General features: G+C 35.6%; 1 protein-coding gene across 13 annotated transcripts in view; it reads left to right on the top strand.

Moving 5' to 3' along the window:
• Window positions 1–24012, top strand: part of MEF2C (myocyte enhancer factor 2C) — a 194409-nt gene that overhangs the window by 150190 nt on the left and 20207 nt on the right. For all 13 annotated transcript variants that reach the window (XM_072606190.1, XM_072606195.1, XM_072606198.1 and 10 more), the window contains 2 exons: window positions 3680–3866; window positions 5873–5920. In XM_072606190.1, the coding sequence (XP_072462291.1) occupies window positions 3680–3866; window positions 5873–5920 (235 nt within the window). The remainder of the gene's footprint in view (window positions 1–3679; window positions 3867–5872; window positions 5921–24012) is intronic.

A 24012-nucleotide genomic window follows, 5' to 3' on the forward strand; every position in this document is an offset into this window, starting at 1 on the left:
TTAGAGCAGTCTTGTACTTATTAGATACTTGTGAAATGTGCATCTTCTTTGAATGTGTAGTCATAACCAACTACCCTTTACCCTGATAAGACCCAATCAGCTTTCAGAAAATCAGTATTTTTATGGTCCTTAGGCCATCATGAGATAGTAATTGCATATTTATTGGTAGTTATAATGAGCCATTATTAGCATGCTGCTAAAAGTATTTTTAATGAAAATAACCACAGGAAATCAACTCTTAGTAAATATGGGGGTGAGAGAGAAGAAGTGGGAGGTGGAGGGGAAGAAGAAAGGACAGGTGCATGGATATCCATCTTTGGGTTTTATTCTTTCCAGGGCCAAAGTAACTCCCAGATAATAAGATAGACACAATAGAAGTCAGATGAATAAGATTTCACTTAATGCATTATTTCTGTAATCCTGAAAAAGTTTGTGTACATCCCAAAGGGATTCTTTCACTGCCAGACAGTTTTATGGGCATGGGGGAGAATGACCATGTGTGCCGGTGAATACATCCAGCATGTTTTCACTGACAATGATGACCTTGGTAAATATTCTTACTCAGAAAGATTGCATTTTTATCCCTATATTTGTGCCATAAGAAGAAAGTCAAGCTTATCTACTGCAAATTAGAGAAGAATCTCATTATACCTACATCATAAGTTTTCTGAGTTAAAGTGGGAAAGATACATCATTATGAATTTGAACATTATTTGACCTTTATTATACCTGATTCCCTGGTATACAGAGATGTAGAGTGGGGGCTGCTTTACTATACATACATACATACACACACACACACACACACACATACACACACACACACACACACACAACTTCCATTGAGATGTGGGGCTTAAAATGGCAAAGTTCTTTAAATTTTAATATTTTCATAGAGTCATTGATTTCAATCAGAAAGGGATCATAGTGGTCATGAGTCCATCATAAATTGATTTTAATACAATTAATACATTTTCTTTGTGAATGTTATAAATTGTTTCACTTTTGTCTAAAACAAAAACTAGGGTTGACAGGTTGACTTGCTCAAGGTCATTCCTCCAGTAAATATCAGAAGTGGGGATCATCTCATTCTTTCCTGACCAGCATTGTATCCACTATGCCATAGTGACTCTCCAAAGAGAAAAGTTATACTTTGTTGGTAAATATACAAACTTAAAATTGATATTTGGGAAATAAATTGAGAGACCGTGTGCCATAATATATGGTGTTGGACTTGAAATCAGGGAAACCAACATTCAAATTCCAACTCTGACACTTACTGGTTATCTAACCATGGGCAGGCAACTTAGCTTCCCTGGATCCCAAGGGACTGTCTAAGCCTACTAAGTTGTAGATGAGTTGTAGGCTATGGTGGTGGAGAGAAATCACACCTGTGAAACCACAAAGCTTTAATATGGTGATGTAAAGTAATCATTTAAAATTAAAGGGGTAAAACACTTCAATGTCTGTGTGGAACCATAAAAAACAGACTACTGGGCACCATGTTTAAATTCCTCTGCCCCTTTGGCAGCTGGTAGACTTTGAGAAGTTACCAACAAGACAAATATCCTACCTATTCCATCCTGGTCTCAGCTGATGGTTCTTTGGAAGGAATTAGAATAAATACCATTTGACATCTTGAGCAGTTAAAAAGAAATGTTATCCATCTGTGCCTTTTTCTTCTATGATACAGTGTTTTATTTGTAAAAAATCATGTTGCTTTCTCAATGGGCTACTAAGTGTGGGTATGTGTTCTTCTTTGGTATGTTATCAACTAATGAAGTTCCTTATTTCGATGTAAAAATAAGCATGGTGTCTTTCTAAAGTAAAATTTCATCTTCCCATCTTACCACAAGATAAGGTCTATTAAGAGTAATTTTAATAATCTTGCAGCTACAAACTTTCATCCTCCTCTAAATGATAAGGAATCAAAGAAATAAGAAAGAAAGGACTTCTTTCAATACCCCTGTCAGACCCTAGGAGACAGGAGGAATGAAGCATTATAAAGACTGTGGGACATGAAGGACCTTATAAGACAAAATGAGAAGAACTGAACAATAGTACTCTCATAGAACTGTCATGAGATTTCAGAATTGTCCTAGGCTAGACAAAATTAAATGTAGGATTTAAAGAATGAAAAAAATACTTCAAAATATTTTCCATTTATATTTTCTATTATACAATGTTTGTGTGAGATTATTTGAAACAAATACCTATGTAAAAATTATTTATGGAATATTATGTATACTTTCCATTTTTAAGATTACGTGTGTGAGTATGTATATATTTATATCTCTACATAGATATACACATACATATATGCCTTGATATATATGATCTTTTATATATCATATCTTTATATAAAAGATATATACATATATGTGTGCACATATACATACATGCATATATATATATACACATATGTGTATATATCCATCCTTTGGCAGTTTTGTTGTTCATTTGTATTAGTTATGACTCTTTCTGACCCCATTTGGGGTTTGCCATCCATTTCCTTCTCCAGCTCATTTTACAGATGAGGAACTGAGGGAAACCGGGCAAAGTGACTTGCCCAGAGTCATACAGCCAAGAAATGTCTGAGACCAGATTTGAACTTAGGAAAATGAGTCTTTCTGACTCCAAGCCTGGTGCTCTCTCCCACTGAGCCATCTAGCTGCCTTTGACAATGTACACAATACAAATTTCCATTTCAAATGTAAGAAATAACTTTGTAGGTGTGTGTGCTTCTTAAGTATATTATTTAGAGCTATTAATATCTTCATAATTCCAAACAGAAAAGCACCATCACACAAAATGGTATTTTTTATAGAACTGCCCCCCCAAAAGAAAGAGAAAAATCAGGATTTGGGGCTTTATCCTAATTAGCCACCTACATGACTTTACCAGATAATTACATAATTACAAGCTCTTTCTAGTTGATATAGAGTTATAGATCTTATCAGTCTATCCATGGTAATATAGTTTGTATGCTCTAAAGCCATTATAAGCCTCCACCACCACCCTAAATTTGAAATTATTAGCTAGTATGTACCATTTGTACTTCTGGACATTTGTATACACCTTTCTTTCATCTACTCTCTTTGTAGTTATTTTCAGAAGACAAAATTTCTCAAAATGCAATTATACATATATACTGTTAAAATGCCAGGAGATAGCTTTGTGTTATTAACATTTCTGAATAAATATATGTTTAAGTAATTACAGTAAAATTTCCCTTGTGTGTATCACAGTCCTCACGTTTCTATGGGCGATGAAGTCTTCACCATCATGTACCTTTGATCATTGAGTCATTTGTAATTCCTGATTAAGATATCACAGATGAACAATTATGACTTATGACTTCGTTGAATGGAATAAAAAAAAGATAAAGTCTAATGAAGTCGACTTTTGTTTTAGACAAAAGTGAAACAATTTATAATATTCACAAAGAAAATGTATTAACTGTATTAAAAATCAATTTATGATTTTACCATCTTAAAAGCCTTTCTTAATGGTCTAAGATGTAACTGTATAGTAATTGATCCTCATACCAAAAAAAAAAAGCTTTTTAAAGAATTTGAACCACAAGCTACAAAATATTTGAATTAAAACGAAAAAGTTGTACTTTTATGACTACTGAGCTTCTGTACTATTCTGGTCTCTTCTCTTTATATTCATGCAGGCTGTTCCACCACCCAACTTTGAGATGCCAGTTTCTATCCCAGTGTCCAATCACAACAGTTTGGTATATAGTAATCCAGTCAGCTCGCTGGGCAACCCCAACCTTTTGCCACTGGCCCACCCTTCTTTGCAGAGAAATAGTATGTCTCCTGGAGTGACACATCGGCCTCCAAGTGCAGGTAACACAGGTATGTACTGTCAAATATTGAATGTCAACAAATAATTTTTAAGAGGCTACTTTTAGCAGAAGAGTTATGGTATTTTATTTACTTTGTACTAAGGCAAGGTGCCATCTCATCAATTCCAACATTATCCAAGTTATTAAGAGAAAAACTCAGAAGCCAAACCATTTCTAAATTCTATGCAGCATAAATCTGTGATATGTTTGTATTGGAATCTTTTGAAAGAATGCTTTGTAGAAAGTAATTTTGAATGTGCTTGGGTTTGTGGATCTACATTATAAGAAATTAAGCATTTTATTCACATTTTTAAAAATGTTTTCTTCAAAAACGTCTCAATAGATAACCCTTAAAGTCTAAGGAAAAATTTGTTACCTGTTAATTGCTTTTACTCTTTCAATTAAAAAAATACATTAAAATGCATCCATATATTCCTCTTTCCACTTTATAGAAATTTAATTGAATTTCACATTTGTTGACATTAAAACTAATCTGAAAATGCAGTGGAATTAAATGAAGTAGAGTTATAGTAAAGAGACTTGTATCAAGTCCTCACTCTACTTCTTAGTGCTTGTAGACCTTGAACAAGTCTCTTCTCTTACATACACTCTTTATGTATAGAATGAGTAAATTAGACTACTTAATTCCAAAGTTCTCTCCTAGTCCTAGAAATGAGACCATGAAAACATTGTCATTCTTGCTACTTAGCCTAGAAAGTAATCCCAAGCGCAGTAATGTAGTACTTCATGCGAAGCACTGGCCTCAGAAAACTGGTTTTTGGACATGACCTCAACCACAGATCATACCCATGTGAGACCACTATGAGCCTCAGTTTATGCATTTGTAAAATGAGGACAATAATCTTGACCCTAAAAAACATCACAGAGTTTTGAGGAAAGCATGTTGCAAACATAAAAAGGAACTATTCCTTTTTACTTATGAAAAAACTCATCTTTTCCATATCATCTCCTCTATAATTGAAAGCAACTATGATAGAATAGGGATTTTTTTTGGACTTGTGGTTTCACTGGTGTAGACAGAGGAAACTCCCTCAGCTGATGCCATGTGGCACTTTCTTGGCACTCCCTCAAGCACTGAGAGCTTAAGTGACTGCTCAGGATCATGCAAATAGAATGGGAATTTAGGTCTTCCTGACTTTGAAGCAAGAATGCCTTTTGAGGGCTTCTTAATTCTTTTTAACCAAATTTTACTCTGAAAATAAATTTTGCCTCCACATTTGAAAATCAGTCATGAACATATTAAACATGACCTTAGGAATCATGTCTATGACTCAATAAATAATGGACAAGGACTTTTTCAAAAACTTTTTTGCACTTGATTCACTTTATTTGGGAAAAGAGGGTGTTACATGATTTGGCACAACACTTGCTTCCTAATAAACAATTTTTCCCATAATGTTTGCTTGGGGGGGAAAACGATTTCGCAAAACTTTACCAAGGAAAATTATCTTCTTGCTGTTGCTGCCATAGAGATATCTGTGAGAAGGACACATAGTTAATAGTCAGTCTGTTTTCATGGGCAGTTGATAGATGAGGGTAGTTTTGGTTTTAGGAGGTAAGAACGTTAATTGTGTAAGAGATCCAACATCAAATATGGAGTGATAAGTATTTATTGGTGCCTGCCTTACCGAGCTATTTTATTGTGTCTTTGGTTTTTCTGAAATGATTACCTTAAAATAATTACCTTGGAAAAAATGAAAATATTCAAACCACCCAAATGTGACTTTTTTGTAAAAAGTGTAAATTTCCTTGGACAATGTCAGTGGTAAGAAAAAGAAATGATCTTGGCACAGTGTCAGTGTAGAATGTATTTTTAATGTTTGAGCACAGAATGTCATGATGAAACAAACATGTCAGCTGAAATATGACTTGGGGGTACTCTGAAATCTCATGGTTGTTTGGAGGGGTAAGGTATTAATGATGCTGAGGGCAAAGTTTTTATGATTTTTTTTTTTTTAGCCATTCCTGTTCTGACAATGTCCTCTTATCCCATAGGTGGTCTGATGGGCGGGGACCTCACAACCGGTGCAGGCACCAGTGCAGGTAACTGAGACAATTTTGCATACTCCAATCTTTTTTTCGGAGGGGATTGGGGAACCTTATGATGACTGATAATGGATGATATGGATAATGGATGAGATAATCCAGAAGGTAATATGGAAGAGTTTGTGACAATGAAAGGAAAAACCTGCCCTTTTAACTATCTCTTGGTTAAGTCACATTCTGAGGCAGTTAGCTTATTAAATGATACCTTAGTAATAACCTTTATATTGAATAGTACCTTAATTAGTGAAACTTCAAAAAGTAAGCAGTATGTAATCGAGAGACCTGAGCATTCACAATAGATGATTAAATTCTAGGCGCCATTGCCAGGAATAATAAGGGCACCGTTATAAGGGCATATCACTTACAGAGCTGAATACTTGAGTCACACTAACTGTGAACTCTTTGCTCTCAAAGATGAATTAACTTCCCCAGGCCTAAAGTAAGAGAAAACATCATTGCAGGTATTTGCATTGTGCATAATATAATTTATAAAATAAAACCATAGTTGGCATTAAAATGAGGATAGCTATTAAATAAGAAACATGAAGGGGGGAAGAAACCTTTAGTTTGTTTCTACACATCTAAGTCCTTTATACAGTGGCCTCCATAGCATATTCCATCAAGGTTCAATATTAATTCATAATAATGTGATTATTAAGATATTGGTGTCATATTTGATGCAAAGGCAAGAAGATACAATACTTTCAAATGCCAACTGCAGTTCAGTGTTGGTATAGGAAGTAACCATGGCAATTTTTCTGCAGCTGAGGCTATGCTGTACATTTTAAATTGCAGAGAGTGCATGAATGACATGAGGTTATGTTTGAAATGTCAGAAAAGGATTCAAGTTTATTAAAATATTCATGGATGATCTAGTTAAAATATTCTGCCAGGGTCAGATGTAATAAACAGCTGATCATAAGAAAAAGGATGGATTTGGGGCTTTAGCCTTTACACCCCCAGAAAAATACACACACACACACACACACACACACACACACACACACACACACAAAACATTTGTTTAACTCTATCCACTCAAAGGTAGTATTTCTTTCCTCTGATTTGAGTTTTTCCCTGTCTTGTATTCACTGACCAATGCATCCAAATATGAAACCCAAAGTAAGAATTTCACTGATTTGTTAAACACCACACCCATAATGTCTCCTCTTTGAAGTGGACCAGATGGTTGGTTTTTCCTTTTTTATTTTAACCCAGTAAATAAATTTGAGTCAGAAGTAAAATTACCTATTTTCTCAAATTATTTAATCAGTTAGGATAGTAGTACTTTATGCACAAACAATTTTTGTTGAATAAATATTGTACCAATGACAGAGAAAACCTAGAAAATCTAAATCTATTCTACAAATTCACGCTTTTAGTTCACGTTGTGCCAAAACCTGAAGCCAGAGAGAAGTAGAAGGAGCCTGAGATACCTAGAAAAAAAAAGACCTAGGGGACAAGATTATACATTTGACCTATTGGCACAATGCTCAAGACATTAGGAATTAGTTCCATTGTCAGCTTCTATTCAATACTAGTCCAATAGATAAACTGGTCCTCCACTAACAGAAAGTGCACTCAATTTTACTTTAACCTACATCAAGTCATAGTATCATAAAAAAGTCCTTAAGATGTGTAGCATTCCTCTCCACTGTAAGACCACTACCACAGACTGATAAATTCTATTTAATTTTAGAGATTCCTAGGTAAGGAAATTCTATCCTTTATTAAAGTCTCCTTATGGCTATTGCCCCAGATTCATGATTATGATCTACTCAATATATCTTGATGAACAGAAGCCAGTTTTGTTTAGAATAAGATACTTATTTCCCAGTTTTCACTGGTTTGGGATAGAGCCACAGCTCCTTTGGAATTTTTTCAGTCAGATCATGGAGGAGTTGTGGTTCTTAGGAACACCTGTTGTAGATGCCACATAGTCTTCAGCTTAGCTTTCATGTCCTGCCCATAAATGGAGCCTTCTTTCCTTCTTTCTTGTACAAGACAGGATCATATGTCTAGGCTGAATATATCTCTGCTGATGTCAGTGTCACATAGCAGCGAGGGGAAAAGAGGCCAGCCAGGATGCCTCTTGGTTTGCAGAAAGGGAAAACTCCAGCAAAATAATGAGATGTCTTCTGAATTCTGAACAGTGCCTTTGAAAAACTGGTCAGAAATAAAAATGTGAACTCCGAGGTCATGGTGCAGGCACCTATACAATTGTTTTGAAATTGTTTTTTATCTTGGTTGCTATTTTAAAATTTTATTTTTACATCAGAAATCATCTCAACATTGAAGAGTGAGGTTTTAATAAATAAGCCTTCATTGCTTAAGCCTTCCTCTTAATATATTCCCACTGAAAAGTGAAGTTTTTGGAAAGTAAAATATGAAGGCACATCATTCCTCATTAAATGCCACCCCCTTATACCAAAACAAAAGACCTGCCAACTGAAAAGCAGCATATAGACCATCAGAAGTGCAAGGAGCCCCAGAAGTCATCTAACACAATCTTCTTCTTTTACAAATTAAGAAGTTTAATCCCAGAGAGAGGTGAAACCCAAGGTCAAACATTGGCAAAGTAAGGATAAGAATTTGGTGTTCCTAGTTCCCAAGCCAGAAATCTCTCCACTATACCACACTACTTCTCTGGTATGAATTATATGAGTGGGAAAAGAAAAACCAAAAGTCACAAAAAAGAAAGAAATTGTTTTTATATCCAACTCTGGTTAGATGCCAAAGGGAAGTCATCTGCATATCAATTTTGGGCAGAAATAATGTGGAGAATAAAGATGATACTCTGTACTTTAACCCCCACATGGTACTAGACTTATTTTCCTACCTAAGATTATCCTTGAAGAAGAGATTTTGGGTACAACTTGATTAGAGAACTCCCTCATTCCTTGTACTCCTGGTGGGTTCAGTACATTCTAGTTCTAAATCTGACCCTCTGAGAACACCATCTTTTCTCTTATTATCTTTGTAGCATGGCTTTTGCTTTCTCTAATTACTGAATTTCAAAGGCCAGTGAATACCCAATATCCTTTTCAGTACTCACCTCATACTTTCCAGACTGGATGCAATAGAACCATAGACCCTTGAAGGGGGAAGGAACTTTGCATGCCATCTATCCAATCCTTCCACCAAAGAAATCCCCACTTTAACAGAAGATCTAGTTTTTACTTATGTCTCCTTTGATTTGGAGATCAAGAATAGATGGTGGTATTCAAAACATTTTTACCACCAATAGTATTTGAATTACAGGAGATAAAATCCTGAAGAGTGCAACTAGTCAGAAACCTTCAATTCACTGGTTTCCACTTTTCTACACCCAATATTCATTTTTTAACACGTTTTGAAATTGCTTCCCCACTTCCTTTGGTTCACCTTTAACCACATAGACATGATATAAAAACGTCTTGTGTGGCTATTGGTCATGCTTCAAGGTTCCAAAAGGGGTTATCTTGCATACTGATTCAGGGGAGGTCCTGGTCCAGATGTGAAGATCCAGTACAACAGATTTAAATGTGAATATAGATTGGACCTTTGCCTTCAGCGGCATAGTGAACTTTTGGATGCTGAGTCGCTCTCTCAATGAAGACAGACACCTTCCTTACAGTTTACATTCTCAGAAAATTGTCTACTACTCTGAGAGCTCAAACAACTTGCCTCAGATCATGCAGTGTGTGTGTGTGTGTGTGTGTGTGAGAGAGAGAGACAGAGACAGAGACAGAGACAGACAGACAGATCTCAATCAATGTAGAATAACTTATATAGTCAAAAACTTATATAGTCAAAAAAAAACTTTAGGTAGAGAAAAGATCCCCTTGTTTAAATTTTGATCAGAACACTCAAATACTATTTGATTTCCTGAAACCAAAAAGAGGATGAACATATAATAAGCATATCTCAGTGTAGTAATAACAATAGACATTTAATCAAGCCATTAATCAATAAACATTTATTAAGTGCCTACTATGTGTCAGGCACTGTACATCTATATAGTGGCTTGAAGTTTGGAAGATATTTTGTATTCATAATCTCATTTGAGCCCCACAACAATCTTATGAGGAAGGTGTTAAGTCTATTATCCCTATTTTACAGATGAGAAAACCAAATGTTAGAGAAGTCAAATGACTTGCCCATGGTTGGGTGAGAAGTGCACCCAAAATTGCACAAAATGTCCTAAATGCTAATGTTCTGAGTTGAAGACCTCAATGCTTTATTGAAAGTTATCCCTGAATTAGGTTGCCACTTCCTTTTTTAAAATTATGTTAATGCTGAAAGAACCATTTTCATGATAAAGTGGTAACAAGAAAGTGACAATAGGACTATGTGTTGGATGTAACTGGAAATGAGCTGGGAACTTAGGTAGAGTTTCTACTTTTATTTAGAAGTTTCAGTTGGCAATTATTGATATAAAGTTTAGGTCTGAGAGTCAGAGGTTCAAATCCCAGCTCCCACATTTAGCTCTCTATATACCATAGAGAAGTCTCCATGTCCCTGGGTTGGAGTTTCCTCATCTGTAAAATGATGAGATTGGACTAAAGTTCCTCTGAGGTCCCTCCCAGCTCTAGATAAATGATGTTCAGATCCTTTATATGACCAAAGCCTACTCCCTCAACAATCACACTGAGAAGTTGCAGATTCCTTAATTAGTTTTTTATAGTTTATCTGCAAAATTGAATTTATAAAGTGATAATTTTTTTTGGTAATACTTGATAATTGAAAGATCTGACTCAGGACAGCTCTCTTAATGACTTGACTCTATTGAAACAATTGCTATTACCAGAGTGAGGTTAAAAATTAAGGAAGAATACCTACTGATTTTTTTAATGTAGCTCTGTTTGCTTGCACTTTAACAAAGTTGCATAGCAGTTAGTAGAAATGAGAAAGGTGCATTTTATTATTAAATTAAAGATGAAAATAACCAATGTTCTAAGTGATTTCCTGGTTTGTGATTGTAATAGAAAACAAACTAATATTGTTCCTATAGAGAACTGATGAGAGTTTTACATTCTAAAATAATTTGACACTAAGTCAAGATATGTAATATATTCAATAGTTAGTAATGTATATAATATCTATGTGGTAATTGTTTATGTGACATTTATTATAAATGGAATATAATTTATATAAAAGAAAATTATTCACTGTTTTCTTTGGCATTTACTAGCCAGTTTATGCATTTAGGTACCTGTATTGCCATTCCTTAAATATTTAATCAATATAATGCTAAATAGACACTTGAAAACAAGAAGTGTGATGAAGTAGGAAGAAAATGGAACTCTAAATCAGGAGACATGGATTAGAGTTTCAGCTAGACCCTTTCAACCGCTTCTTGATTGCAGAATCCCTCCATCCATTCCAGTAAACATTTATTCAGCACCTACTATGTGCCAGGCATGATGCTAAGCTCTGGGATACAAATTTTTAAAAAGCAAAACAAAAGGAAGACCCTATCCTCAAGGAGCTTAAGAAATAATTTTGTTGTTCAATTATATCCAACTCTTCATGGACCCATTTGGGGTTTTCTTGGCAAAAATACTGGGTTAGTTTGCCATTTCTTTCTCCGGTTCATTTTACAGATGAAAAAACTGAGGCAGAGAGGGTTAAGTGACTTACCCCGGGGGTCACACAGCTAGTAAGTGTCTGAGGCAAAATTCGAACTCAGGAAGATGAGCCTTCCTGACTCCAGGCCTGGCACTCTTTGCCCATTAAGAAGCAGGAGGAGGAGACAGTACACAAAAGGAAGCTGCAAGGAGGTGGACCCTGCACTTAAGTGAAGCTAACAATAGAAAGTGGAGTTCATTAGGTGGAAAGCCCAGATCCCAGCCCTCCAGAAAGGAAAGCTTTCCCAGGAGTTTGGTGTTCTACCCTCCAGCACTCCAGTCACAGAGGAGAGGAGAGGAGAGGAGACGGAGGGATCTGGGCTTCTGTTGAGTATGGTGAGGAGATTTAAGGTGATAAGGTTATCTTGGGTGGGGTATCATTCTCCCTAGAGTTCCAAACAAGCCCAGCTGCATTACTCATGCAATGAGATTTTATGCTTCCAATTTTGGGACCTTGGACAAGTCAACCTCAATGGGATTCAATTTGTGTAAAACTGGCAGGGGGTAGAGGGAGATAGATGAAGGCTCAAGTTCTTCCCAGCCCTGAAATTCTGTAGCTATATAAATCTTCCTTTTTTTAATGTAAAGCCTTTTTTTTATTAATATGGTACTAATGGTCAGAAATACTCAGGCATGTGCATTTTTCTATGTATGTATTACAAAAGAATTGAAGAAATTCATTATACAATAGACAGGAAGGAAAAATGATCTTTAATTCAATCGTAGAATGTTAGAGCTTAAGGGGACTTTAAAACTCAACAAATCCAAGGGAATAAGCAATTGTAACTCAGAAACATTAAATGATGAAGGGAATTGATTCCTAGCAAATCATTTAAGCTTTCAGAACCTTAGTTTCCTCATCTGTAAAATAGGAATAAATAGTTGTACAACTTACTTTACAGAGTAGTTGTGTTGTAAGTACTTTGTCAAACATTTAAAAAATATGTAAATTGGAGCTAGCACAGCTAGGTGGCACAGTGGATAGAGTGCCCAGCCTAAAAGTCAAGAAGATTTATCTTCCTGACTTCAAATTTGGCCTTAGACACTTACTAGCTGTGTGACACTGGGCAAGTCCCTTAACCCAGCTTGCTTCAGTTAGCTGTAGAAGGAAATGACAAACCACGCCAGTATCATTGCCAAGAAAACCCCAAACGGGGTCACAGGAGAGTCAGCCACAACAACATATGTGGGCTGTTAATTTTTAGGGATTTCATGTACTAATATAGGGAACCCCAAGGGAGGAAATTCTCTCAAACAGTGTGAGTTGGAATGTCCTCTGCCTAGATCACTGAGAAGTCAAGTGACTTATCCATACTCATATTATTAAGTTGCAAAATATAATAAAAATACTTCAGTTAAAGTATCATTATCTTTACTATTGTTTGATTGGCCTAAATCATATAATTAGTTTACACTAAAGCTGAGTACAAAATACAGATTTCTTGATGCTCAGTTTGCTTTATAACAATACCCCTGCTTTGGGAAACCTTTTCTTTTAAGGATAAATATAAGTATTGTCTGTCTTTATCTCCTTTTTAAATAATACACAGAGGTACCTATGGAGTTGTCACTAGGCAACCATAAGGGTTGGGATTAGCCTACTGAATCCCTGCACTTTTAACCATATGTAAGGATAATAAATTTATATTTTTTTTGCCCCCTAAGACAACATTATATTAAAAGACTCAAAAAATAAAAATTAACTATAATTTAGTCACTTCTAAATGAGAAAACGACTTCTGATTTCTAATAAAAGGGCATAATTTGTGTGTGTTGCTTCTTCAAAGGATATAAATGAGAAATGAAAAGTGAAGAAAGAAACCACTTAGATTAGCAGTGAGGCCCGTGTTTTGAAAATGTTGTTTTGCTGGTTTGGATTGTTCTAAGCCATAACCCTGAAGTCATCTACAATTTTACCTTGGGAGCCAACCCAAGACATAAATAAAGCTCAAGAAAACTGCTTGCTTTTTATTATCATTACTATCCTGTGCAATTAAATAGGACTGATATTTTTAACTGAAACCAAGGTTATCTCAGGTTTGTTAGAGAAAAAATTATTTTGTCATCTTACGGCATACCCCCACATCATGTGATGTGTGGCTGCTACCAGCAAAATGAGTATACACTTCCATTTACAATAGTTGGCAAATTATGTAAATGTAACACCCTTTCCTAGAGACTTCTATTTGGGGGACTGGTATGCAGGGAGTGGGAAAATCAACAACTCAAGGCCAGGTCATTCCATTGTAAATTCTACTTTACTGTCTCCCTCTTCTTCTGCATTTGAGACTGATGCTACCTGTTGACCTAGATACATAAGGAGTTTTCATTTTTAAGGAAAGCACATGCATTTAAAAGATTGATGAGGATTGCAAATTGTCACTTGCTAGGAAGTTATTCTTGGACTCTGTAGCATCAGAGAGTTTATATTCATTCCTCTAATGTATATTCTGTTTTCACTCCAGTGGCCTCCAAAGTTCTTCATATTTTTTTTTCTTAAGATGCTTGGCCAAATCATTTCAAGAATATGGTTCTCCTTTCAGGATTTACTTAACATGAATGTGGTTGTTAGCAGAATTTGGCCTCAGTTACCCTAATTGGTTGCTGCATTTTTTTTTATTGTTCCAAAATTCAAGCAATCAATATTATTTCCACCAACTATGAGCATACACCTTTTTTGTGTGTTTCTCTACTTCCTAATTTTCCACATCATCATTATGTGATTTATCTTGGGGCAAATATTGAAAGAAAGGCATATTTTAAATGATAACGACCAGAAGTGTGCGCACTATGGCAAATCCTCCTCTTCTGGAAATCAAACTCTATACTAGGGACTTTCTAACATGGGCTTCTCAGTTCTCGGCCACTATTATATAGCACAGCTCGTCAGAATCCTATTTTTCACTAATAAACTTATAGCCTATGAAGATGGAATTTCAAACCCAAGAATATCTAAAAGGATAGCATATATTCAGAAACGTAGGCCAAAAGATCATTAGACACTTCAAATTAAAGAAAATGAAAACTATGTCTATACGGTGCCAAAAGCTTGAGGAGCAGGGGAGGGAGGGTAGGAGCCAAAAATTAATCATCTGGATGTTTTGTCTACAAGATGCTAAACATCCAGATATCTAGCCTTGCATAGAAAAAACATCCAGATGACTGATTTTTTTCATTTTTCATCCAGATGTTTTGGTAGCAGCCTATTCGTAGTTAAGGAATGGGATTCACTTGGTACTGCCACTAATTAGTTATGCTAATTGAACAAAACTCAATCTTCCTTTTTTTTCTCAATCTAATATTCCTCCTTAAATAAAATGGGTATAAATATTTAACACCAACTCCAGCTGAGAAAAGAAAACTAATGAAATTATATTTGTAGAGTTAGATGAAAACTTAGGCTTAGAACCAGCATATTTCTTCCTAAAATAATAATAATAAAATTTTAAAAAACACATTGCTAGTATGCTAATTAAAAAAAGGAAAAAAATAGTTTTTTTGGTCAGCATACAGTTTTGAAAATGTTTAAATAATTTTTTACATTTACATATGAGTCAAGGAAGATAAAATATATTTGCACCTCATGAGTTAACTGTATAATGCTAGTAGCATTACACATACAGGACAAAAACAATTTATTCACATCTCACTCAACAGAAAACTTGACTACTACATGCTGCAGGTCACTGAGAGAAGGAATTAGGTAGAGAAAGAGGAAGAAGAGTGTGAAAAAGATATTTTGTAACAAGGTCAAGGGAAGGAGAATGGATGTCTGAGCTATTAAGATATGCCTTCCTCATCATTTCTTGGAGGGTTTTAGCCTCAGGGTCAGAACATACAATGCACAGTCAGAAATGTAAATCTTGACAAGTTTGCCAGTGTTCATCATTTGCCTGGGCGAATGCCAGCACACAGTGGCTGAATTAAAGAGATACTTACAATAATAATAGCAAATCCTCATGTATAGTGAAGATAACTACTTATTCCAATGTTGCCATTGTAATGGATTTTTTTTCCCTTAAACACTTGTATTAATTGAATGACACATAGAAAACTACAGAATTTGAATTATAGTCTAAAAAGATGCCATAGTTTTCTTAGCAAAATGTTTCTGAAGCACCATTTTGGAATGAATTGGAATGAGAAACACTTTACAAAATAATATTTTTTTCATGGTATAGATAATTATTTAAGTGGGAAGTGGCATTATTGCTCTTGGCAAAAGACTATAAATTCAGAAGCTTTATCAGTCTATTTATATCCTTATTTCTGCTTGCCACTCAAAGAAATTCATAACAAATGCTGTTCTGATTTCTCTAGACTTCTCATACATCTGTAGCAGTTGCATAAATATTAAAAAAAAGTAGTTATTATTTCTTTAATCTGTGCCATGTCCTCTCTCCAATTTAGACTGTCTCAATATTTTTATTTGTAAAAATGATTGAGGAAATTAGTGGTCATGTCAATAATGAAAAACGCCCTGCATTGGTAGTAAGGTGAGAGGTCCCAAATCCCAAATAATAAGCAATTTAAAAGGGGATTTAAAATCGAGCACTGGTTAAGTGAAATTTTGCTAGATGGAAATGTTCAATTTCATTTTCATGAAGCAATTAAAATATCCCTTGAGCAAACTATCTCCAAAAGCAATAGCTCTGAGTTATATTTTGTGTACGTTTATGTCCTGGTAGCATCCCATTGTCCATTTCATCTTCTTGCTGCAAGCTGCATCTTTATTCAAAGATAGAAAATATATGGACACATTACAAATCAGAAAACATCTGGACTTCATGCTTGAATATTGAAGAATATAGTTTAGGTTTCCTCGATCTTGGAATGAAGCATTGCGTATCTGCTCCAAGGTAGGAAAAGAAAAGAAAGAAAACAAGGCATGCATTTAAATTCTTGATGCCAAAAAAAAAAAAAATCCAAAATTAGTTCATAAGAGCACTGACAAATCAAAGCTCTGAACCTCTCCCAAGTACAATATGCAATCTATCTCTTTAAGAGGGCTTCTCAGTTACTATTTCATAGGCTTGAAGAGCTGGCCCCAGCTCTTGCAAATTAATATGCTCCACTAGCGATAGTTGTATCCGTTGCCTAAAATGCTAAATAATACTGGATAGAAACCAGTGTGCACAATTTTATACTTTCTACCCAAAGTTCCCATTCAGCTTAAAACACAGCAAAAGAAAAAGAAAAAAAAATCCCATTACAATGGCTTTGCTAGGTTTTGTGGCAGGTATGCATGTCAATGCTTTGAAAAAGCCACGTGCTGCCAGAAAGTGAAGCAAAGACAAGCATGTACATTCAGAATCCAGGATGTTTAGGGTAGAGCTCCTTCTCTGTAGGCTGTTCATTTCATGAAAGATCGCTAAACAAAACAAGACTGGGAAATATTCACAAACAAGGGTCCCAGACAGAATTCATGTGACATGAGCATAGCCTCCATCATGACATGGTCAAGCAGGCCCAGAAATATCTTTTTAGTTTGTCTGCTGCCCTCTAACTGGTATATCTAAGAATAGTCTCTTGCTTTTGGTATATTCTTGGCTTTTTTCTCTCCCCCCCCCCACATCACCCCCCCCCTGAGAATAGACCACAGCAGTCACTGAGGTTTTGCCAGGGTTTTCTTTGTAGGCTAACCTTACACATTATCATTCCCATAGGGAAAACAAAGAAAGGGTGGAGACATCCTTTTATGTTAAGAATCTATAATCAGAAGACTTTAGCTGGTTAAGAATCTTAAGTCTTACTTTCTTGCATTGGGAATACACGTAATTTTTCCAGTAAATCCATTAACATCTACAAAGAAAATCAGTTTTTCCATATTTTTGACCCTACCTGTTTTGTGGTTGTCTTTTCCCTTAACGCTCTTTCATGAAAAAGACATAACTTTTTTTTTTTCAAAAAATATTAGTGATTCAGAACAGCTGAAGAAATAGATATATTGCCTGGAGCTTTAAAAAGGTTTTCAGGCAGTCAGAATAACTGGTATGAATATAAGAATATAAGCTTCATTTTCACAATATTTTTCTCCTGATAAATTCAAAATAAGACTGTCTTTTTCAACACTGTGATATCTTACATAAGCATGTTTACTGCATGCTATATGATATTTGAGGGACAATCATATAAAAATAATTATAATTTTAATTTCAGATATAAAATACAAGCCTGACCTTGAATATTTTGCTTCCTCCCTGGTAAACCAACTTTTCCTTTTAAAGTTAAAAGCACACAAAAATGTATTCCAAAATTGTAGTGTTATTACTTATGTCTAAACCCCAAGATGAATAAGTCATTGGGATGTAAATTTTTTTAAACTATTCTAACAATAAAAAAACCTAATAGGGCAAAACATTTTGCTGAAGTGAAAACAAACAAATCAATACCATTAGAGGTTCAGCTATAAGAAACATAATGCTTTCCTGCATTAGAGCAATTTGCTCCCAAATTCCCAAAAATCAGATGCCATTAACAAATTACTAAACAGAGCAAATTATATACCTATATATTAGAAATTGTTGTTGCTCACTAATAGCGGATACTATAAAACTCCTCAAAGCTCAGCGATACTGACTGCAGAGTGGTTCTGGTAAAAGCGGATATGTTTAAACTGACAATAAATAGGTAATCATCTTTACCCTTTGAGTCTATTACAGAGAAGAATGTTATTGACAAAATTATTATGAAATCCAACTTTAGAAACATTTTAATATTAATCTTAAATAACTTCACCAAACATTAAACAATGTTCCGGTGTCCAATTTTTCTAACATGCCATTTGTATATTTATATGTGGATAGCTGGGTGGTGCAGTAAATAGAGCACCAGACCTGGAGTCTGGAAGACCCAAGTTGAAATCAGGCTTCAGACACTTAATAGCTATGTCACCCTAGGCAAGTCACTTAGTTTCTTCATCTGTAAGATGAGCTGGAAAAGGAAATGACCAACCACTCCAGTATCTTTATGAAGAAAACCCCAAATGGGATCATGAACAGTGCAACATGACTGAAAAACAGCCAAACAATATATGTACACATACATACTGTTCAATTAGGGTGAACAGAAAAACTATCTCAAATAATCTGATTTATTATATTAATATCAGAATTTTCCATGTCTTCCAGTTAATCAGATGACAAATTTTCCCACAGCAGTTTTCCTTGTTTTTTTCCTATCTGTTAAGATATTCCCCTCAAGTGAGATTTCCTTATTTAGATCAATTATTTAAACCAAGAAGGTACTCCAATATTCAAATGATCTACAATCTCCTCCATGTGGCTATTTCCTCTAATCGTCCAGATTGTAACCCACAAAACTAAGAATTGAAGAAAATACTAAATCACCAAATATCCAGATTACTTCAGTTTACTATATTATTTGGGACCAATTTTCCTATTACTCCACTTCTCCATTCTGAGTTCCAACCAGAACTAATTGGATGCTCATCATATGCAACATTCCATTTCCCCTCTCTGTGCCTTGGATGTTCTACTTCCCTCCACTTCCTAATGTCCTTAACTTTCTGCAGAACTCAACTCAACTACCAACACAAAGCCTTTCTAACTAAATCTGCTCTTGTCCCCCAAATTACTTTAAATTTACTTTTTACAAGTTTGCAGTGACTTAGCTATTTATATATTGTTCCACCCATAAAATATAAAAGGATGGGGAATCATTTTGTTTTTGTTTTTACATCTCCTGAGTCCTAACCCAGTGCTTGCTGCATAGTAGGTACTTAGTAATCAAATAGTTATCATTTATTAGGCCTAATAAAATGTTAATGAGCATAGAATATCTAGTTCAACTTTCCAAAAATCAGTTTTGTCTTAGAAAACCATATGACTTTCTTGTATGTTACATTCTATCATCTGATTATTAACTGAATATTTCTATAATGAGACCAGACTGATGATGGAAATAAGCATTCTTCAAATCCAGATCATATTGGGGCCTTCCAAAGCCATGGCTTTAGAAATGAACAGAATTATTACAAATTTAGCCAGCCTCTTTCTAATTCTGAGAGCTACTATTGTGTGGTCTCCCTAAAGGAGTCCAAGTCTGAGTGACCATTTATTAACAGTCCAAACTCATTTCTTCTATTTACTAAACAGATGAAATAAATGGAAACTTAGATTGTAGAATTTTAGATCTGAGAAGGCTATCACATATCTTCTGTACCAAGCTATGCCATTTTATTGATGAAGAAACTAGAGCTTTAGGAAGGTGAGAGATTTTATGTGAGGTCTCATAGCGGTAGTTCTGTGGTTAGAACACGAAATTCTAGTTTCCCAGCCCAGGGTTCTCTCTATCAGTTTATCTTCCATTTGTTGGAAGATACCAAAAGCCATTATTAAATATGTCTTGAGGTGGGTATAGCATATGACAACAATCAACTCTGTTAATATGAAATGAAAATATGATATCTCACTTAAAAAAATATTTCCTTTGCATTGGTGAACACTCCCCTGACCTTGGCTTTAATTCTGCCACTTGCAGTTAGCCAAGGTAATATACTGTGAAATGATGAACAAATGCAACTTGTGAAAAAAAATCTTCAATTAATTCTACATAAACAAATATAGTAGGTGGGTACCTGTATGGTTTCCTATTTCGTACATTAAAAAGCTAATACCCATTTTGTCTCAGTGGTGAACTATTTTGCCATCCATCCATATTAATCATCTGACATAGAAATTCTTCACAAGTATCAAGAACAGAGGCACCTAAATCTTCAAATGATCAAATGATGGGGGGAGGGGGAGGTTTAGCTGTATAAAATTTCCATCTGCCCAAAGCTTTGTTTTAGTATAATTTTTAATGGTATCTAGTTGCCACTTTGAATTCTGTATATAATGTAGGATATGCCATATACTTCTGCCAAGTCCAAGGGTTCTTAACATTTTTATTGTGTCCTGAACCTCTTGGTCAGACTGGCGAACCTATGGATTCCTTAGAATAATGTTTTTAAATGCATAAAATAAAATACATAGGATAACAGTGAAAACCAATCATACTGAAATAGTTATCAATTGTCTTTTTAAAGTTCATAGATTCCAGCTTAGAAACCCCTGTCCTGGGAGAAAGAAGCTTATGAGAAGCACAATAACTTACGTAGAAAAATAAATTCCAAATGTTCTCTCAGGAATATTTGCAAAATTCAAGTCTGTTTATGACAACCTAAAGACATATAACCTAGGAACACATCTTGCTATTATGGGATGATACAGTAGGAGCGCTGCCTCTAGAGCACCTATCTTCAGATCCTTCCTCTGATGTTTTCTACCTTGTATGTGACCTTGAACAGATCACTTGGTCTTCCTAGACCTCAGTTTATTAATCCCTGGGTAGCATCCAGAGTAACTGTCAGCTCTAGATCTATGAGCCTGGGCTCCCGCAAAACACAGATGTGCTAAAAGTTGTTCAGAATCCTTCATGCCTAGAGATATTTTTGGATTAAGAATCTCCTGTAGGCTTGACACCTAATCAGTGGGAGAAATCTCAAAAAATTTGTAAGGCAAACAAACAAAAAAAGTCAGATGGAAAAGAAACATATGCCCAAAGAATTCAGTGAGTATTCACTGTGTGTGTTTTCTTCTGAGCTAGGCACTGGAAGAAATGTAAAAGGAATTTCAGAATTGGCCCCTGTACTCAAGGAGTTTAATTCTAAATTAAGGAGATAAAAGCAATTTACCAGAAACAACTGGACAACATTTGCGTTGCTCTGACTAGGAACACAATAGAAATTCCAAAAAAAGGAGAGAGATTCATAGAATCAAAGGATCTAGAGTTGGAAGGGAATTCTGAGGCCCCCTAGTCTAGTTCTTGAGGAGACTGAGGCCCAGGATGGTTATATGATCTGCCCAAGTTGTGCAAGTTGTCAGCATCAGAGATAAGATTTAATACAGATCCTCCAACTTCCTCTCCACTGTACTGAAGATCTAATGGAGGTGAGACTTGAGCTGCCCCTTGAAGAATGGTAAGATTTAGATAGAAGAAAGTGATTTCAAGCAGGAAAATAGGCTGGACAACTAAGTCAACAAATCAATAAGAATTTGTTAACCACTTACTATATGACAGGCACTGTGCTAAAATCTGGGAATACGGATACAATAAAAATGAGAGTTACTGTCTTCAAGAAGCATCCATTCTAATTGGCAAAGACAAGACATCAAAAGAAGTTGGGAGGGGAGAGAAAGGACTCACTTGGGAGCTGATAGAAAAGGTCTGGAGAGTTGAAAGTGGAGCCTAGAAAGACTAAAGATATGGATGGCCTGTTTTCCTTTAAGTGGAGGTTCTAGAAAGAAGTGACCAATCAGGAGGGAACTAAAGAAGTGGCATGTACTTCTAGTATGAGAAGTCCGGGGGTGGAGTAAACCTTCATAGTGGAGAGGTTTCTGTGGCATGGTAGAGAAAGTCCACAGAGTGAAGAGTGGAGCCTGGAGCAGGACAGGTTAGGATAGGGGCAAATTACTCCTAGCTTTGAGAGCCAGGCAGAGGTGTTCAAATGTCACTGGTACATGATCGATGGTAGAGGGTAAATGTTCAGATTTCACATGTTAGATGAACCGTTTTAAGTTCTTAAGCATGAGCTTATCATAGTAAAAGCTTGGCTCAGGAGTATTTGTCTGATTTGCCTGGTGAGGTAGGTGTGCATAATGGGAAAGGAAGAAGCTGGAGTCAGAGAGGCTATCCAGAACATAGTGCTCTACTCAGAGTAGGTTCTTAAGTTTTATTGGATGTTTATTGAATTAAGCTGAAGGCTGAGATGAAAACCTAGGCATGAGGAGATGAGAACAATGGTGGCAGTTTGCAGAGAGAGAGAGAGAGAGATAGAGAGAGAGAGAGGGAGAATGAATGCAGGAGATATTTTGAATGAAAAATAATTGAGCTTGGTGGAGATCGGTTATGGAAAATGATGCTGAGAGTAAGAGCTGACACCAAGGCTCTTCTATCTTAGAAAATGAGGAGAGCATTGACAAAACTGACAGGAACTCTCCAAAGTCCAGTAAGGCCCAGGTAACTTCCAGTTTTTTGAGGCCCTATTTCCTTTTTAATGAAAATACACGAAAACAAAGTCAGACATCCAAAAAATGAGAATTTGAAATTTTAATTGAAGAAATTATTTTCCACCCTTTTTTTCTAAGTATGCTACTTATGGGGAAAATGCCTAGCTTTCATGTATTGCAATGGCTGATACTAAGCATTCACTCTTTTTCTATGCTTGAAAGGTGGTTGTTTAGATACTGAGTTAGGAAGCCTCCTTTCAGAGTGAGGCCCAGGGCAAATGGCCCTGTTGGCCTCTCCTCTGATTGGCCTCCACTATGGACAGAAATATTTTTTGCTGGTTGGTTTTATGTCCTTGTATTTGTAACCAAAGGCTGAGTAACATTCAAAAAGCAAATAAAAAAAAAACAACTAATAATAATGCCAGGCATTTCAAGTAAGTCTAAATTTCAGTTTCGGAACTTTGAGCTGGAAAGAAGCTCCCTGTTCAATTGAGCTCTGTGAGACAAGGAGCAAATATGCCCCTCATAACCTTAGCCAGGAATATGTTCTTTGAATTTACAGCTTCTTAAAATAGGAAGCAACATTTTTTTTTAAGGAGAAAAAAAGAAACAAGTATTTGCAAGTTAACTTTGTAGAAAAAAAAATATTTTTCTCCTGAGATGTACATTTCAAGTTCCATAAATTTGCACAAATTTTATTATGACTATTTTAGAAACTTGAACACCTAAGCTTCTTTTTATTATTTTTCTGAATAAATTATATTGGCATTCCCTAAATTATTTTATTTGGAAGAATAATTTTCATCAAAAAAATTCTAAAATGAACTCGTTTTAAAATTCATCTGTTTTTCATTTTCTTATAATCTATAATCAGGAAATCCATTCATTCATGCTATATAATTTCTGTCCTTTCAAGTGGTTAGTAGAATGTGACATTCTGAATGCAGTCACATCTAAATTGATAATGGTCTAGGCGGAGGGTAATTTTAAAGTATAGGGTAAAGTAAAGGTTTAATCTGTATATTAGAAGGTTTATGAGGGTAGCTTTTTTGCTTTATGTGTGTGTGTGTGCGCGCACACATACGCGCCTGCTCTCTCTCTCTCACAGGCGCACATGTGGACACCCTTTTGTGTATGATGGGTTTGGGGTCTGGGAATGTAAATGGGCCTGTTTTCTTTGGTAAATTTACCTTAAGGTGGGACAACTGCTTCAAAGCTGGCCACAGCTTTCTGAGTAAGGAGGAGGATGCGGTTTCTGAGCTGGCTTAAATGCAGGCTCTCCTTAGCTATAAACCACATGCATGTATTCATCATTGATTTTCAAATGATAGGTTTCTATATCACTGGTTTAGGATCCACAGCCTTGCATTCCTGAATCTATATTATGCCAAAAGAATAACAATTTGGTGGCTGGAAACAGAAACGGTTATTATATGGCTCCAAAATGCTAGCTGGCATAAGATGCCAG

This window comes from Notamacropus eugenii, chromosome 4, assembly GCF_028372415.1.
Source record: "Notamacropus eugenii isolate mMacEug1 chromosome 4, mMacEug1.pri_v2, whole genome shotgun sequence".
In the NCBI taxonomy this organism is placed as follows: domain Eukaryota; kingdom Metazoa; phylum Chordata; class Mammalia; order Diprotodontia; family Macropodidae; genus Notamacropus; species Notamacropus eugenii.